Source organism: Micromys minutus (assembly GCF_963924665.1).
Source record: "Micromys minutus genome assembly, chromosome: 27".
In the NCBI taxonomy this organism is placed as follows: domain Eukaryota; kingdom Metazoa; phylum Chordata; class Mammalia; order Rodentia; family Muridae; genus Micromys; species Micromys minutus.
Window position 1 is genome coordinate 15439848 of NC_137962.1, and position 19785 is coordinate 15459632.

At 45.7% G+C, this 19785-nt stretch overlaps 1 protein-coding gene across 7 annotated transcripts in view; it reads right to left on the reverse strand.

Annotated features, from left to right (window-relative positions):
- TRAPPC9 (trafficking protein particle complex subunit 9) overlaps positions 1-19785 on the reverse strand; it is a 427690-nt gene that overhangs the window by 366917 nt on the left and 40988 nt on the right. For all 7 annotated transcript variants that reach the window (XM_080939655.1, XM_080939654.1, XM_080939652.1 and 4 more), the window contains 2 exons: positions 16500-16716; positions 4919-5062 (listed from right to left, as the gene is read on the reverse strand). In XM_080939655.1, coding sequence (XP_080795781.1) covers positions 4919-5062; positions 16500-16716 — 361 coding nt within the window. The remainder of the gene's footprint in view (positions 1-4918; positions 5063-16499; positions 16717-19785) is intronic.

The window sequence follows — 19785 nt, forward strand, 5'->3', positions numbered from 1 at the left end:
CCATACTATCAGGAGAACTCCCTAACAGGCAACACACAGCCAGCACTCTCTCCTAAGAAAAGAGAGGGCAACAGAAAGCAAGGAAAAGGAGGAGGAGTAAGAGCAGGAGCAGCAGCAGGAAGAGGAAGAAAAGGAAGAAGGAGGAGGAGGAGGAAGAGGAAGAAAAGGAAGAAGGAGAAGGAGAAGAATGGGGAGGAGGGAATAAAAACTTTCTAGAACTGAATGAAAATGAAAACACAACATGCTCAAACTTCTGAGACACAAACTAAGGCAGTTCTAAGAGGCAAGTTCCTAACACTAATCACCTACATGAAAATACTGCAGAGATCTAACACTTTAACTTAGCAGCACACCCAAAAGACCTAAAGCAAAAGGAAGAAATGACATACACAGGTAGAAATAATCAAATTCAGGACTGAAATCATTAAATAGAAAAAATATATATAATCAATGAAATAAAGAGTTGGCTCTTTGAGAAAAATTGGTAAGATTGACCAACCCTTATCCAAATTAAGTAAAAGTTGGAGAGAAAATTTCCAAATTAACAAAATTAGAGATGAAACTGCAAATATAACAGCAAGTAAAGGTAATCCAGAGAATCATAAGAACATGTACTCCACCAAGTTAAAAGATCTAAAAGAAATTTGTTATTTTCTCAATTGATACCACTTAACAAAGCAATTTAAACAGACCTAGAATCCCTAGTGAAGTAAAAGCAGTCATTAAAAGTCACTGAACCAAAGAACAAAAATATGCCCAGGGCAACATAGTTTTAGCACAAAATTCTACCATATTTTCAAAGAAGAGTTAATGCCAATACTCCTCAAATAGTAACAGACAGGACATTGCCCAGTTTATTATACAAGGCCTTAGTCACCCTGGTACCCAAACCACAATAAGGACCCAACAAAGAAAGAGAATTATGGACCAATATCTCTTATGAACACAGATGCATAAACACTGAATAAAATACAAAACAAATCAAGAACACATCCAAAAGAAAAAATCACTCACCATGATCAAGAAGTCTTCACCCCAGGAATCCCAGGATGGTTGAATATATAAATGAATAAATGTAACCCACCATATAAACAAAAGACACATGATCATCTCATTAGATGGAGGAAAGGCCTTTAACAAAATCCAACAATCCTGCACAATAAAAGTCCTAGAGAGATCAGGGATACAAGGGGACATCCCTCAACATAATGAAGGTAGTTTACAGCCAGCCCATAGCCAATGTTTTAGTCAGGGTTTCTAATGCTGCAACAAAACACCACAACCAAAAAGCAACTTGGGGAGGAAAGGATTTACTCAGCTTACACTTCCACATTGCTGTTTATCACCAACAAAGTCAGGACAGGAACTCAAGCAGGGCAGGAAGCAGGAGCTGATGCAGAGGCCATGGCAAAGTGCTGCTTGCTGGCTTGATCAGCCTGCTTTCTTATAGAGTCCCAAGCCAAAACGGGTTGGGCCCTCCCCATTGATCACTAGTTGAGAAAATGTCTTACAGCTGGATAGCATAGAGTCATTTCCTCAACTGAGGCTCCTTTCTCCCTGATGACTATGTCTTATGTTAAACTGACACAAAACCAGTCAGGACAGCCATCATCAACTTAAATAAGAGAAACTCTGAGCAGTTCTGCTAAATTCACCAACAAGACAAGGTTGTCACAAGGCTGTCTATACTATTCAACATAGTACTTGAAGTCAACTGCTGGAGATCCAGGGGATACAAACTGGAAAGGAAGAAGCTGATCTATCATTATTTGCAGATGACATGATAGTATACATAAGTGACCCTGAAAAAAAAATCCCGCTGGGAAATTCCTACAGCAGACAAACACAAAGTAGCTAGATACAAAATGAACTCACAAAAATCAGTAGCACTCCTATACAAATGACAGACTGAGAAAGACATCAGGAAAACAAACACTTTCTCAAATAATATAAAATATCTTGGGCTAACTCTAACCAAGCTATTGAAAGACGTGCATGATTTTAAAAAAAAAAAAAAAAAAAAACCTTTAATAAAGTGAAGAAAGAAATTTAAGAACATATCAGAAGATTAAAAAATACTCCATGTTCATGGACTGGTAGGATTAACAGAGTAAAAATGGCCATCCTTACCAAAAGCAATCTACAGATTCATTGCAGTTCTCATAAAATTTCAACACAATTCTCCACAGATCTTAAAGGGATGATATACGACTTCGTATGGAAACAAACACACAAAACAGATAAGATATAAACATGTCTGAATAATAAAAGGAAGGTATCAACACCCCCAACCTCAGGTTATAATACAGAGCCACAGTAATGAAATTTGCATGATACTGTCACTAAAACAGACGTGTCAATAAACAGAATTGAACTGAAGACCCAGACATACATCCACACACCCTCAGACACCTCATTTTTGATAAAGAAGCCAGAGATACACACTGGAAAAGAAGACAGCTTCTTCAACAAATGGCAATAGTCAAACTGGATGGCTGCCTGTGGAAGAATTCACTCAGATTCATACTTGTCACCCTGCACAAAACTCAACTCCCAAAGGATCAAAGACCTCAACATAAAACTAGATACACTGAACTTGACAAGAGACAGTGGGGAATAGCCTCAAACTCATTGGCACATGAAAAGACTTTCTCAACAGAACACCATTAGCACAGGCACTAAGATCAACAGTCAATAGGTCCCCATGAAACTGAAAAGCTTCCTAAGGCAAAGGACATCTGGCAAAAGATTTTACTAACTACATATCCAACAGAGGGCTAATATCCAAAATGTATTAAGAACTCAAAAAACTAGATATAAAGAAAACAACCTACTGGGAGTGGTGGTGTACACCTTTAACCCCAGCACTCAGGAGGCAGAGGCAGGCAGATCTCTGAGTTCAAGACCAGCTTGGTCTATAGGGTGAGTTCCAGGACAGTCAGTGCTACACAGAGAAATCCTGTCTTTAAAAAAAAGAGGAAAGAAGAAAGGAAAAAAGGAAGGAAAAGGGAAGGAAGAAAGGAAGAAAGGAAGGAAGGAAGGAAGGAAGGGAGGAAGGAAGGAAGGAAGGAAAAAGATGGACAGAGGGAAGAGGGAAGGAGAGAAAAAAGAGGAATGGAGAGGAAAAAAGGGAGAAAGGGAGAGAGACAGAGGGGGGGAAAGAAAAGAAACAACCCAATTCTTAAAATGGGGTACATAACTAAACAGAGAATTCTCAAAAGAGGAAACTCAAGTGGCCAAGAAACACATAAAGAAATTTTCAACATCCTTAGTTCATCAGAGAAATGTAAATCATAGCTACTGTGAGATTTCATCATACAACCATTAGAATGTAGGAGACAGCTCATGCTGACAAGGAAGTAGGGTACGGAAAACATCTATCCATTCTGGTGCGAGTATGAACTTGTACAGCCACTATGGGAATCAGTGTGGTGGGTCCTTAGAAAGACAGAACTCAATTCACATTAAGATCCAGCTATATCACTCTTGGGCATATTTCCAAAGGATGCTTCATCCTAGCACAGGGCCACTTGCTCAACTATTATCGCTGCTGCTCTATTTACAATAGCCAGAAATCTAAAACTTACATGTCCCTCAACAGAAGTATGAATGAAGAAAATGTGGTGTATTTACACAATAGAATATTACTTAGCCATTAAAAAAATGACACCATGAATTTCAGAAATAAATGGATAGAACTATAAAAAAAAAAAATCACCCTGAGTGAGGAGGTACCCCAGACCCAGAAAGATAAATGTGGTATGTGTAGACTTATATATAGATATTAGCTGTTAGGTCAATGATAACCAAGCAATGGTCCATTTAATGAACTCCAACCTCACAGCAGGGACATCATCCTGTACACCTACATCACAGATGTGCCCCAGAGCATCAGGGGCTGAGGATATAGGTGGAAAGGCAGGTCTGATGGGGAAGCCACAGAGCCCTCTTCTGCTGACTTGACTCTCCAGGGCCGAGGGAGCACCACAGTGAACTATCTCACAAGCTGCAAAGAGAGCATACCTGGGCTGAATTACACAGGTGACAACTGAACCCCAGAAATGAGGCAACACCCAGTATCAGTGAGTAAAGATACTTGGGGAGAAAGTTCAATAAAAGCAACTTGGGAAGGTAGACAGACGGATACTGGGCCCCTAGAACAGCATGGCACCCTTGTGTGTGGTTCTGAAAGTCAGACAGAAGGCTCCAGGAGGCGACAATAACCAGAAGAGCACTTAGGGGCTGTCAACCTCTGCTTGTTCCCCTTCCATCTAGAGGACAGTTATAGGGAGGCATATATCCAGGCATGTCCAGGCAGGGAGAACCCACAGAGCTGTGATCGGAGGACTTGAATACAAGTTCCCATGCATATACCACATGTTAGCACTCACATTTTACACAGTGTCCCCCAAGGACAAGGAACCTACTATGGTTTGACTGCAAAATTTACCCATAGGCACTGAGTTGGAAGATTGTGGAACCTTTAAAAGATGGGAGTCACTGGAGGAGTGGTCCTTGAGACTTATAGCCTGACTCTACTCTCTGTCCTGTCTGTTTCCTGCACTGTGGAGATGTACCGCCTGCCACCATGTCTCCCCAGCCATGACAGACTGAACCCCCCTCATACCATGAGGAAAAAGAAAAACCCTTCCTCCCTCAAGTTGTGTCATGTCAGGTATGAGGTCAGGAGATAAAGCAACAAACACAGCACCTAGACTGGAGGGGAAGAAGAGGAAGGACCTGTTAACAGAAGGATAAACAAAAGAAAACCAGAAGAGGTGTGGGTAAGGAAGAGGGAACGTGAGAGGAATGGCTAAGAGCAGAAACAGGTACCTGCCATCAGCACCAGAAATGAAGGCCTGTACCCTCAAGCCACACCCAAGGCTCCCAGGAAAGAAAAAAGTACAAACTGACTCACCCTGGTCAGACAGGAAGTCCAGCATGGTCTGCAAAAGGAAGGACAGGTGCCGCACAGACAGTGCGGGGTTTCCCATCCTGCGGGAGGCATAGACCAGCTCATGTAGCAGGCGCATCTGAACAGCAGCCCAGCCTCGGTGTGTGCCTGTGGTAAAGGTCACAAAGCAGGCAGTCAAGGTCATTACCACCATCGCCACAACCCTTGCCCCGCTGCTACCACCCCCACCCCAACACCCAGCACCACCCCCATCCCCACGTATAGTGTTGCCAGAGAAGAACATTGTTCAAACATTAAGGATGTCTCTGCCTGGGGGACAGAGCTCAGTGGTAGCACATTTGCCTAACATGGGCATTGTCCCAGGTTCCAACCCCAGTATAGAAAGAAAACTAAAACAGCCTTACACTATACTTTCTCTCTCCTATGAAGACATGACTTCAAAGTATCCCACTAAAATAACCATGATATATTTCCAGGAAAAGATTGCTCCCAGTGCATTTCAGTAATGGGGAGACATTTTCTCAAGAAGAGATGGCCCTGGATAAACCATCACGATCAACAATCAAGATTACTCTGAAAGTCATACTGCTCTGAAGCATAGGAAAAGTGGAGAGATAAATACATAATGAGATCACCCAGGGACCTGAAGGCCCTCCTTCCCGAACAGCCCAGCACATCTGAAAGTAAAGGGAGGAAGACTAGTTACACAGCCTACTTGAAAGTGTTTCCTCAAGAATGCAGAATCCTGAGTCTGGCTCCTTTTGGCAACAGTTACTAACTCAACAGACTTTCCATCCTAAAGCCTTTCAGAAAGAAGATGTGGACACAGGGTCCCTCATAATATCATGAGATTCCGACAGCCTCTGTCAACCCGTCTAGAGACTGTTTCACTAGCAGATGGTTCACAGGGAGCCTGAATCACACTGTTACACACACACACACACACACACACACACACACACACTCACATGTGCAACTCATACCAGGAATCCACACTGGGATATAAGAACTTCCACATAAAGAATTTTTAAATTAGCATACATAGTAATAAAGTTCCTTGTAACATTTTTAATTTTGTTTTTAGATGTGTTATCTTATAGCATGTACCATGTGCATGCTGGTGACCACTGAGGTGAGAGAAGGACATTCAATTCTCCTGAATTACAGATAGTTTTGAGACCCCACATGGACACTGGGAACCAAACCAGGATCCTCTACAAGAGCAGCGAGCACTCTCAACTGCCGAGCCATCTCCCCAGCCCCCATGACACTGCCTCTCTTCCCTGCTCCTCTCCCCTATCTCTCTGCCTCTTCACTTGTGTGTTCCAGCCTCAGTACCCCATTTTCCATGTCACGTGTGTTCTTTTATCTCGCTATTTGACGTCCTAAAAAAACCTCCTTTTCCCCTTACTTTGGCCTTTGTAGTTTCCTGAACTCTACCTACACTCCTGCATGTGTACATATATGTAGTAGATAGAAGGCAGGGTATACATACAAAAAAGAACACGTGCTGGGTGTCTTCTGAGCCTGGGTTTCTTCCTTTAATAATTTCTAATTCCATCCATTTTCTTGCAAATGATATGATTGTATTATTCTTTCCAGCTGAATAGAAGGAAACTGTGTGTGTGTGCGACTTTTCCTTATCTGTCATCAGGTGATGGGTATCTAGGCTGCTCTGTTTCCTTGACAGTGAATAGAGAGTAAGCACAGATGTGCAACTCTATAGTAAGATATCTTACATATATGCCAGGAGTGACAAATCTGGCTTATACGGTAGTTCCTCTTCTATTATTTTGAGAATTTCCACAGTGGCTACACCTATTCACAGCCCTACCAAAGAGTTCCTCTTTTCCCACACCGCCCCCAGCATTTTCTGTCACCTTTCCTGAGTAGCGTGACATGGAGTGTCAAAGTGGCTTTGGTTTGCACTGCCCTTCTGAAATATGGATGTTGCACACTTTCCAAAATATTTTCTGGCCATCTGTGTTTTTTCTAGCAACCTTGCTGAGCTCATCAGCCTGTTTCTGACTGGTTGCTTGGGTTTGCCGTTTAATTTTTGAACCTTACATATTCCAGATCCTACGCGCTCTCTAAAGCATAGCCAGCAAGGTTTTCTCCCATTCCGTAGCCTGTTTGTTCACCCTGATGACAGTTTTGTTTGCTATACGAAGCCTTTTAATTTCATGTTATCCATTTGCCAACTTTTGGGGTAACTCCCTCTGAGCTGGGGTTCTATTCACGAAGGTCTTGCTTACACCGATATCTTAACATATTTTTTTCTGTTTTCTTCTAGCAGTCTCAGTGACTCATTCTTTAAGATATGTGGTCCACTATGAATTAATTTTTGTGCAGAACAAGATGCATCCCTAACCTCATTCTTCTGAGGATGGTCACCGAGTCTCTGCAGAATGATTTTTTAAGTGACCTCTTTTCTCAGTGTGTGTGTTTGACATCTTTGTCAAAAGTTAGACACCTGTGGCTGTTTTGGTTTATTTTTGGATCCTTTATTATGCTCCATTGGTCTACATGTCCATGTCTGTACAGAACCATACTGTCTGTCACTATGGCTCTGTAGCAGAATTTAAAGTCAGATATTGTAATGCCGGGTTCTTTTCGTTTGTTTTGTTTTGTTGTTTGCCTAGGATCACTTTGGCTGTCTTTTCTGTTCCTATGTGAGTTTTAAGGGTTTGTTCTTTCTTTCCTAGTTCTGTAAAGAATGTTATTGAAATTTTGATGGAAAAATATCACTGAATCTATAGAGACTTTAATATATACACTGAACTTGCCCTCTACAACCCAATGTGATCTCAGCACTTGAAAGAAGGTCAGGCACTCGGAGCCTTTAACACTGCCCGCCCCCCGCAGTGATTGTCATCAACCAGAGCGGTGACTCCCTGCTTAGCTGACACACAGGTCATAAAAACACAGGTGGATTCAGGCTCAGACAAGACGATGCTCACTGGAAACCTCCAACAGCTCGGATGAGTTGCAGGCAGCACACAGTTCCTGAGAACCTAATGCACCAGTGCATGAGAGAGTGTTGGGGGACAGTGGGGTGTACACTGTATGTGGAAGAGCCCATGGGAGGTGCAGATGCTGCTGAGTGCTGTGGAGACAATGGAGGGGTAAATGTGCCACACGAACTAGAGCAGGCAGGGGAGGAGGTTGCAACAGGGAAATAATAGTCCTACCTTGTCACAAAGCTGTGAGCAGCCCATTTAAAGTGCTTTAGCCATTTATCCTAACTTCCCAATAACTGCTAGCTGATAAATGCTAATATTATGACTCAATGAATATAATTTGTTTAACACACAGCATCAGCCTCTGACTCTGTGGGGTGATTAATGATCCAGACTGCTCCATTATTGCGCTGAGCACAAACCCTCCACATACCAGATCTCTACTGCTGAGATTATTGGGTAAAATTACCTTCTTGTACGTCAACACCCTCCCCCACACTCCTGCATCATAAGCCCCTGGACCTTATGTCTGGTGCTTATTATAATACCCCCCAAACAGAGGCTTGTATAGACTCAGGTGTCTGGTCAATGTCAACTGACAAGTGGAACAAAAGACACACACTGCCTATACTCGCTGGTGAGTATGGGCCACTGATTTGTGCATCCTAACCTCTGCCGGTTTGCCTAAGATGGTCCATGTCACTCCTGGCCCCTGCTACCTTGCCCTGCACAGAGGTCAACTGGTAACAGGCACAGTAGGGCCCCTGTATAGCTCATGATTCTGTTTCTTCCATCAGTTCCTCATTGCCTTGGCAGCAACAATGTGTCTTATTCATCCAAGAATCTTTAATGCCTGGCAAGAGGCCTGGTGCATGATGGGTACTTAACTAACATGTAGGTCAAGATGAGAGCCTTTTGCCAGAAAAATCCCCTTCTGTTTTAGATGTGCATATGCAAGTATGTGAGGCTGGGGTGGCATGGCTCCAGGGATTTGCTGAGGGCTGGGTTCTCTTCTGCTGTTTTCTCTAGTCCCTGTATATTTAGGATACTTCATAATAACATATCAATGGAAAACCTGGAAACCAACCCAACACCCACACAAACACCTCCACAGTACATCCCAGGATGTGACACGTCTTCCAGAACGTTTCTGGAATATACAATGGTGACAATACAATGGTGACAATGTCTTGCGTCCATAAGGAGAGTGGAAAATGAGACACATCCCTGCCATGTTGTCATCTGGTCAAAGGGGCTAGGACCAAACGCTGCAACAGAAGAGCATTTCTGGAGGGTGAAGAGTCCATGTCATGACTAAGCTAGACATACCTTCAAAAAGCCCCAATTCTCATTCATCGCAACCAAGAGTTCCTGCTCATGTAAGAAATCCTTGACTACCACTCGGTTGTTTTTCCAAACGGGTAATGGTCCAGTTACTACCATGGGCTCACAGGAGTGAGACCCCCCAAGGGGAGCGAGACTTGCTTAACAATGAGCCCTGCACACATGGTGCCTCCTCTGTGACCCGGAGTCCTCCCATAAAACACTAAAGCTCAGCAATATCTGACTTGGCTGTGACAGCTGCCATTCAGCAAATCAATCCCAAGACTTGCAGAAAAGTTCCTTGGCAACATTTACTCTCTCATTCAGGAAAAGGCAGAGGAAAGAGCAGGACGGAGAAATCCTCTCACAGAGTAGCACAAATAAGATTGAGATAGAAGACACAGTCCCGTAAGCCAGCAGATACACAGAGCTCGGAGCACTGAACTGGGTCCAGTCTCTACAGCCAGCCAGCGAGAACGCTCAGCTCGCAAACAAGACAGAACCTGAGAGATCTGACAACCTAGCTTTTATTCACAAGAACAGGGTTTTGGTAGATTTCCATTTAACTCTCTGAGAAATGTTTGAAGTGGAGATGGGGCTTAGAGTGGTTTCTATTGTCTAGAAATGCAGCCAGCTGGCATTTACCATTTTAACTCTATTGGTCCTCACTTCCTTCATGAAATAAAGGCAAATGCCCCCTCCAAAAACAAAAGTCCAAGTAAAAATGACAGAATCACCTGAATTTTCAAAATAAGTATGTTCCCCTTTTCAGACTTGCAAATGGCAAGGGACAAATACCATAAGTAACCATAGATAGCACTGTGATGAGTGCTTGCTGGGTCCAGCCCTACATCATGCGTCCACATGCACACCTACAGCAGGATGCAAAAGACAAAGGCACTGGCACAGTGCATCGGCAGCATGCTGGGGAGGTGGCATTGCATAATCGCCAAGAAGTGCCAGAGGAGGAAGGGCAGGCATTTGGGAGACAGGTAAAAAGGGAATTCCAGCTAGGTGGAAGCAGAAGCAGCATTGGGATTCTCAGAAGAAAACAGCATCTGGCTGGAGGGCACCCAGGAGCCTAGGCAGGTGAGAAAACGAGGTGTGCATCCCTGGGAAAAGGAAGAGCTACCAAAGACCTCAGACTCTTGTGTTTTCAGATAGGTCCTGCATAGAAAGACAGAATTAAGACAACTCTAAGTGTGGCTTTGCACAAAGCCCGAGTGCTTTCAGCCTGAAGCCAGCCCAGAATAAAGTTCAATGATGCCAAGGGAAATAACAAGCAGCCATTCCAGTCCCCTGAAAGCACACCAGATGAAGGTCTTGCTCACAGGGCATGTCTCAGCGTCTTAAAATCCCACCTCTCTAAAGTGATCACTTGGTGCTCCTAAAACTCCTTTATCTCTTTCCAGGCTCCACCCTTAATGCACCAAACTCCAGCATACACAAAGTCAGCCTGGACACTCAGCTCCCCCTCTTCTCTTCTGCCTGTACCTCCAGGTCTCTGATTGTCCAGACACCTCTGCTCTCGTCTCCAATCAACGCCATCAAGCCCACAGGAGGGCCACACCAGTAATGGACTTCTGCGCAGCTGGACGCTGGCTTTAAAGGCTCTTGATACTCAGCCCATCTCTTATCCCACTTCCATGCTATTCTGGGGAAGGTCAGACAACTTCACCTAACACTGACAGCATCCTGAGGGAGAATCCAACCCTCCCATAAGCCAGTGTCCCCACGATCCAGACACACAGAGAGCATGAGGTAACTTGGTCTAGCTTATGCTCTCGGTCACGGCATCCTGGGCCTCCTCCCTTCAGACGTGTGATGCTCATAGTATCTGCCACCGTCAGAAACAGGTTAGTCAAAACAATGTTTAATAACTATCAGACACAGGTTAGTTGCATCAAGGTATTTCCAAGAGGCCACAACCTGCGTTCATGTGGGCCGAACAGGTTCCCATAACATGTGCAGCCACAGGCATGAGACCCAGCGAGGCTGGAGATGGGCCGGACTCACCCAGCCCTGAAGTGGGCAGAAGCCAGGCAAGCACAGCCTAGAGGCCCTGCACAGACGTCACTCTGTGAGGCAGCTGCTCTAAATCCCACAGAAAGAACAGGAAATAGCACTTCAATGTGAACAGCTCCTTTTTGTAATATCCAAAAAGAGGGCAATTTTTTTTTCTCCACAAATAAAAAAAAAAAATCCCTGGCTGCCACACCTACCATGCAGCTGCAGTAACTAAGGCAGTGTGGCTCTGGCAAACGGACAAACGGAGCAACTGACAGAATGAAAGAGAGAATGCAGAAATGCACCCACGTGTGCACCGTCAACCCAGCTCTGACAGAGGGGTACAGAGGCCCAGCAGAGCAAAGAGGGGCCTCCCGGCAGACCAGCAGAGACACGCGACGGCCACCAACTGTCTCACTGGGGACTTCACAAACAGTACACCAAAATGGACCTCCAATGAAGCGAAAACCTCTCTAGAAGGTTCTATGTGTTTATACACCCTACAAGTCGGTAAGTGGAAATGTGGGTGGCATCTGGCATAGTAACGGAAGTTTACATACAGCTCCAAAGGCACTGCCCGTGGGGAAAAGAGCTGATGAAGTAGATGCCATTAAAACTGAAACCTGCTGTTTTGCAGATAAGCTACCAAGAGAATGAGAAAACAAGATGCATGCTGGGAGAAAATATTTGTCAAAGATATCACAAAAGGACTGTTCTGTATATGATAGAAGCAGAGAACAAAAAAAAAAATCTATTTTTTAAATGGTATCACCAGAGGAGACAATCCCATTACAGATAAGCACAGGAAGAAATGTTCAAGAATCATGGGAAGAATCAAGAAATACTTGCTAGTCAACTGTAAATTAAAACAAGATTCCAAGACACACCTTGGTCCAGAACACTAAGGGTACCAAATGCTGCCCAGGACTCGGAACAGTGGAAATTGTCACCCACTGCCTTTGGGGGTGAAAAGTGGTACAGCCACTTGGGAAAACAGTTTATCAGTCGCTTACAAAACCGCACAAACTTGTACCCTATGACACGGCCACTGTGCTCCTGGACAGTGGCCTGTCAGGTGAATGTATCCACAAAGAATCGTCACCTTGGCTGTTTACGGCTGCTGTGTTCATGAGAGGCCATGTCTCCCGTAACCAGGATGTGTGAGGTGACTGTACACATGTCTGAGACCATTCTGCGTATAAGAAAGGTGTGGAGATCGAGAAAGGGTACGTGGCAGCAGGGACCTGGGGTGAACAAAGTGCAGGAGATCTTCAGGACGGGACAACTACTCACATGACTCTGCAAGGACAGATCCACGTCACCAAGCACTGGCCAAAGCCCAAAGACTAAGCAACCCTGGCGTGAGCTGTGGACTTGGGGGCAGGATAGGCTGGGTCAGCGGTTACTGTAGCAGATGCTCCACCAGGTGAGGCCTGCTAGCTGGAGAGGAAAGCCATGCCTCTGTGGAGGAAGGAGATCCTGGAATTCTGCACTACACAATCAATTTTTCTGTGGATCAGAAACTGATTTTTAAAATAATGGGTTTTTTTTTAAGATTTACTTATTTTTATGTATGAAAGTGTTTGTCTGGATGTATAGATGTACACCATATGTGTGCCTGGTGCCTGCAGAGGATAGAGGGAGTATAGGATCCCTTGGGGCCAGAGTTACAGATGACTGGAGGCAATCATGTAGATGCTGAATAACCCGAATTTATTTGGTCTTCTGCAAGAACATCAAGTGCTTTTAACTGATGAGACATCTTGTCAGCCTCATGTCTATTTCTTTCTTAGTAAGACAAAATCAGGGGCTGGAGAGATGGCTCAGAGGTTAAGAACACTGTCTGTTCTCTCAGAGGTCCTGAGTTCAATTCCCAGCAACCATACGGTGATTCACAATCATCTGTAATGAGACCTAGTGCCCTCTTCTGGCCTGCAGGTGTACATGCAGGGAGAACGCTTATCTACATAATAAATAAATCTTTTTTAAAAGGCATATGGTTTTTTAAAAAGACAAAATCATACAGAGGAAAGTAAAATGATGGGAAATAATAAAAGTCTTCAGTGGTCCGTATTTGTTTAAGAAATGACAGGAGAAGGGCCAATGAGATGGCTCAGGAGGTGAGGAAGCCTGCTGCCAAACCTGCTGACCTATGCTCATCCCTAAGACCCATGGAGTGGGAGGAGACTGACTCCTGCAAGTCAGCCGTCCTCTGAACTCCAATGCAAGCTTTGGCACGTACACACACACACACACACAGAGAGAGAGAGAGAGAGAGAGAGAGAGAGAGAGAGAGAGAGAGAGAGAGAGAGAGAGAGAACACTAAATATATAATTAAAATTTCTTTAATTAAGAAGACTCACTTTCAGAGCTGCTACTAGTGAAAGAGACATAGAAATAACCCATTCTTCCACTGTAAAACTGCATACTAAAATATGGCAGAGGGCTCCAGGCAGCAGGAACCACTCCAGCCACCCTGGTGTTACCATCCACCAACTAGCTCTACATTTGCAAAGGGTCAAAGTCAGCTTGAAAACAGGCTGGAGAGCTGGTGCTAGCACTGGAGACTGGGACAGCGTCTCAGCCTACATCATCTGTTCTCAGTCCTGCTAGGAGGAACGCCAGAGTTGCAGAGGATAGCATTCCTTCACAGGCTTTCTTCTCTGTGTTTCTCTTCCAAAAAGAAAACTGCAGTCAACAAGCTGCCGAGGTGACTACAAAGAGGCCAGGAATTCAGGAATGGCTTGTCCTGGTCTCCGGTCCCTGGACTCTGGGTACACCTGGCTGAAGGAATCCAGATGTAACTGAGGGCTGCCAGGTGCTCGGAGCACCCATGTGTCCATCCCAACTCACACCACTGTGGGCTCTGCATGATCATCCTGCCTGCTCTCTGCTGCTTCCTCCAGCTCTTTCAGCACAGGAAGAAAATAGGTATCAGTCTAGAGGCTTCCTCTGTTCCAGTAGCAGGAACCATGAAATCTCTGCAGCATCTAAGACCTTCTGGAAAGAGTCCCAGATCCTCCTCTTGACCCTTTGCACACAATTCTAACAGCTAAGATGAAAAGCAAGGGACGAGAGCCATCAAGATGGCTCAGCAGGCAAAGCATTTGCCTCAAAGCAATGACGACCTAAACACCATCTCTGAAACCATGTTGCCGGAGAGACGCAATTCCTAAAACTTGCCCTCTGACCTCTGCATGCACATAATAAATAAATTTGCTAAAAGAATATATCTTTAAAGTCAAGGACAAATCTACTTCAAAGTGACACCACACAACAATGGGTTGGGTTGAGGGTTGAAAGTTCCAGGCTATCCTGAGCTATGAGTTCAAGGTTAGCCTGAGTTGCATCATGAGACCTTGTCTCAAAAAAGTTAAATCAATGAAAGACACTGTCTAGAGTGAATCACGGTCACTGATGATACTGAACACAGACAAATGCCAAGGTCCATGTTTAATGTTTTTAAAAATAACCCTCAGCAGGGGTGCAAGATGGAGATCTGACTAACAAGGTCATAGGAGAGACAAAATCTTCTGTGAACCTAACATGAAAGAACAACTCTGCAGGTCACATGAGTGGAAAGCAGCCCAGTAGACCCCAGCCTACCTACCTCACTCTCATGACCACAGGGAGGCAAGATTGTATCTGCTCTGAAGACAAAATTCCAGGGTTCAGGGTTGCTCTGTTCCCATGGAACTTTGCAGGGACTGGTGTTAGAGGAGAGGGGCAGCCTCTCCCTTCATGAGCCTGCTATACACCTGAGCACAGGTATCCCACCTGGCCACCCTGTGACCGCTCACCCAGGCCAGTCTCCCAACAGGCCATGGCCCCAGCCTCCTTCCCTCTGTTTACCAACCTGAAGAGCCCCTTGTTCCGTTGGGCTACAGCTTCTTTCCTCATCCAACCCTAGAACCCTGTTTACCTCCCAGGAAGAACCTTCTCCCCTCAGCAGTAAAGACATCTTCACACCACTGAAGTACAGTGATGGAGAGAACCACATCTGGACCAGGACTGCTGAATGATACAGACCTCCTGCCCCAGTTCTTCCTCTATATAAACCTAAAGCTCATCTCCACTTATAAGAAAACGGACTTGGGGGCCACTGGGCCCTTGATGTGATAAAACCCTTGTCTCTGCTTGCCGCAAAGATAGGAGCTCTCGGTGTGTGCTCTGCCAAAGGGTTTGGTCAAGTGCAGCAGTGCCCAACCTGGCCTGCCCCCACATACTCTTTGTCAGGGGAGGGGCTCAGACAGGCACTGCTTGGCTTGTTCTGACACAGGATCTCTGTAGCCCAGACTGGCCTCAAATTAATGCTCATCCTTCTTCCACCTGGGCCCCTCAAGTGCTGGGCTTTCAAATGGAGGCCACTATGCTGACCCTCCCAGCTACCCTTGCCCATGAAGTCCAATTGACTTGAGTGGGACCTATGCTGCTTTCACAGCTTGCCAGACAACAGAGACTGTAGCCCAAAAGGCCTTGAGAAGTTACCACTCTGCCCTTTGAAGAACAATGTGTCTCACCTCTTAGCCAAGCAACTCCCTTCTAAAGAGTCTGGTCTGCTGGGCATGGAGGTGTCGACAGGAAGTGCTGCTTAGGAAGGTTGGATGCTAAAGAGTCTGGGGAGGAGACGGCACACTATTTGTGTAAATGGAGGAATAAGATTGTGACCAAGAGTGAGAGCACTAGGGATCTGTCTGCATCCTAGTGGGATAATAGCACAGGTGATGACTCTGTTCTCTCTTATTGAAAGAGCCCACACTATCTCTAGCTCTGGGTCCTCATCTAAAGCAGTAACCAAGAGAAGGAATTTATGTCTAATTAGACTTTGGCCAAACTGAGCATTGCAGCATTTGTCTATAGTTATTAGACTTACAGCTATAATTAAACATTTATTACTACTACAGAATCAGAGTCTGCCACAAATGCATGGCCATGTGTATACACATACATCCGAGTATATTTATTTTGGAAAGACACATTGATTTTTGCTAAGCTAACAAAACTTCATGGGTAAAACCATTAGGGAATTAAAGCATTAGTTGATGACAGAGCATGCTGATGGCTTCAAGGGCAATTTCTGACCTCCACTAACAAAGACATAAAAACAAAGGCCACAAGGTGGGCTCCAGGACTTCACGTCAAGACACCACTGTTAGGAGTGGCTACTAAGAGGGCTTGGCCACTTTTGAACCACAGGTGCCCACCACAGTCTGCAACACTCAGCAGCTGCTCAAATGCACAAGCTAAATGGAAATAAAGCAACGTCCACCCCAGCCCCACGTCACCACGGGTACCTTTGTTGAAGTCCTTGGGGTCTAGGGACAGACTGTAGCCGGGCAATGTCTCCAAAAGAAGCTTGTAACAGGCCCTCCAGCCAGGCTCTGCAATGCTTGGGGCCACGCACTGCATGGCAGCCACTCGCTTGAAGAATGCTGACTTGCGGTGGAAGCCGATCAGCTCGTAGAGTTCAGACAGGATGCTGTAGCGCTGGATTTTCTCTTCTTCAGAAAGCTGAAGCATAAAGAGAAAGCAAGATGCTTTTGAAGGAACTTCCAAAGGGAAAAAAGAAATACTCCTGGAACCTCCTCTTCCATAAAGGAGAAGAGAGAAGACCATTGTGAAGCTCTAGGACCCCTGTGAGTATCCCCAGCACAGCCACCCATGAGCAGTGGCTGCAAGCACATCCAGCCTTTTGCTAAGGCCAGAATTCCCAGGAATGAGGAGGTTAACACACAACACATGCAATATCATTCATGAGAAGGACCAAGAGTGCATCATAACAGGAGGACTGGGGAATGGACTTTGCTCAGCCTCTCAGAGCATGACACGTGGAGCCACATAATTAGAAGATGATAATAGCACCTAACTTAGACTTGAGACTTCCTGGCTTACAGCATGTTTCCTTCTGTCAAGGCCTAGTAGATCCTAATGGTGATCAGCAATAACAGCTCTGGTGGGAAAGTCCCCCATCTATGCCCACAAACCACAGGTTTCTTTAGTCAACTTGCATTTCAGAACTAGACCCACTCACTCCCTTGACAAGGGCAGTTCCCCCAAGACTGAAACATTCCATGCTACAGAAAAGCTTTAAGGCAGAAAAAAGGTAAGCAACTCAAAACAGTTTCAGGAAGTCCCTGAAACTGACTAGATTCACTAGGCCCCTCAATGTCAAACTAAATAATAAAGCTGCTAAGAGTCACTCTTAGACAAGAAAATCTGCAAGAAGAATCAACCAGCCCAGCTGCCTGGAAGAAGTTTAAACCAACAGTCTCTTCAAAAGGACTCTCCCAACTGCTAAGATGCCTGCACGCTGTCCAGCTGAGGTGGGCTTTGGTGATACTCTGGCTTTGAGTCATTTCTGCACCTGTAAGCAACCCCAGGAAAACTCATTGGTTTACCAAGTTGGAGTTTGGTGGTATCTGTACTTTGTTCTTTTGACAGTTCCCTATCAGGGATGAGCAGCTGTGTGTTTTGTGTCTCCCCAGGAAGTTCTGTCACTCCACACAAGGATGCCTGACACTCTGAGAGGCACTGAGAGGCCCCAGAAGTCACACAGCCAGGAAGACCCAATGGCAGGCCAGGACTCTGCCAACCATGTGTTCCCCACCTCATTGCTACTTTGGGAGGAAAAGCTACCATAATCCACATAGCTCTCCTGGGAGGTGCCCCTTCATCCCCAGCCATGGCCCTGGCAATGGGCTTCTAGATATTTCTGATAACAAAGCTATATAAGAAAGCCCTGCACACTGGCCTTCTTTAACAACTCCCCGATGCCCCAGGCCTCAGTCCTGCCTGGACTCTTACTACATGACCAGAAGGTGCACCAAGGGGCCTCTGCAACTTTTCCTCTGCCTTCCACAAGCCACCCACACTCCTCACCACACCAGCGTTCCTGAATCCCAGCTCAGAGACATCACCCTGCAACAGACTGAATTATCTGTGGTCCTCAACCTTCTGAGAGATGATCGTGTCAGAAGTCCTTAAGGATGGGACGAGGGCCTTTACACATGAAACCTGCCATGGGAGACAAGACCCCTGTGCACTGGCAGCAGCCCTCACCAGCCCCAGTTCCCCAGTGCTGCTGGCCTTGGAAAATAAGCACGTGCTATTTGGAAGCCCCAGGTCTACAGTATCTTGCTGCAGCAGCCTAACAGACCTGAGATGACCATATGTGAACTGCTCAGGAGCCCCGCAGAACACAGGACACAGCCCAGGTGCCTCACAGCCAGGTTTTCCTGGCGGTCCCAACCACAACCATCCAGAGAAAGCAAGGCCATCCGTGTTTCTTTACTTGCAGGCACCCACTACACCCATGGGGAGGCCACAGGAAATGCAGGAAGCGAGGGCCCCTCCCTTGGGACCTGCGTACTAACAGACTTAGAACCTATGAGGAGCACTGCAGTAAACAGGAAGGCACAGAAACACAGTAAGTACTGCACTTGTCTGGACAAGAGTCTGCAAGTCCTGGGCATACACAGAGGCTCAGATTCACACACCTCCCAGAAGCTATCCCAATGGTGTGTTCTCATACCTAGCCTCCAACCCCACAGTGTCAGTCCCACCCTGCACTGCTCACACTGAGCCTCTTCCCCCCGCCCCAGGGCAGTCAGACTCTTCCAAAGCAGTGATGTCAGTTCCCACTCTTAGGGATGACACACGGGGTGACACACTGGGACTGTGGTGCTTCATGTACTCTCGGGTGTTGGATGTTACGGGTGCATGTGGCTTTTGTCATTCTGCTGAAGTTACTTCAAAGTTCCCTGATAACCGGGCACTGAGCACCCTTCCCTATGATTACTGGCCACACTTGTATCTCCCTTTGTGAAATATTTGTTCAAAGCTTCTGGCAGTTTTTTAAATTAGGTTGTTCGTCTTACTACAAAAGTAGGAACTAGGCTCATTCTTCAGGTTCCAAGTCTGAGTCTTTAATCATCCATGTTTGGAGAATATTTTCTCCCAATGTGATGCCATTTTTTCCCTAAGAGAATCATCTGATAAGCAGAGGCAATTCATGTGACAGAGCTCACATGATCAATTCCTTGTCTCTTGGTTAGTTCCCTGTGCCCTTGGTCTAAGAAACCTTAGGTCTCGAGAATATGCTGAATGCTTCCACACGTGCTTTGATCAGGTCTACAATACATGGACATTCAAACCTGCACAGGACACAGCCTTGCTTCAGAAGGACCCCTGTGCCATGGCAGAGGACAAGGAGAGTGGTAAAAAGAGGCAAACATGTCGGCTGCCTCCATCCCCCACTGGGAGACCCCTAGCCTCTCACCTAACATCCTGTATCCTGAACATGACAACAGATGCTAGTGATGGTGGCTTCAGCTGGGGCCCTTGTGGCCAAATACAAGTGACAGGAAAGTGAGGGCCCAAGCCTTGGCCACTGAGCTCCATGTTTCCCATGGGACCTATCGCAGATGGGCTGGCACAGTCCTGTAACCTAGCTTCTCCTGCATCCTGCCATAGGAGTATATAACATGGCAGCAAATGGTGGGCCTTCCCTATAGATGGAACTGAAATTACTCCAAACCCTAGAAAAGCTCCAAGTGGAGAAAGCATAGCACCACTGACTGG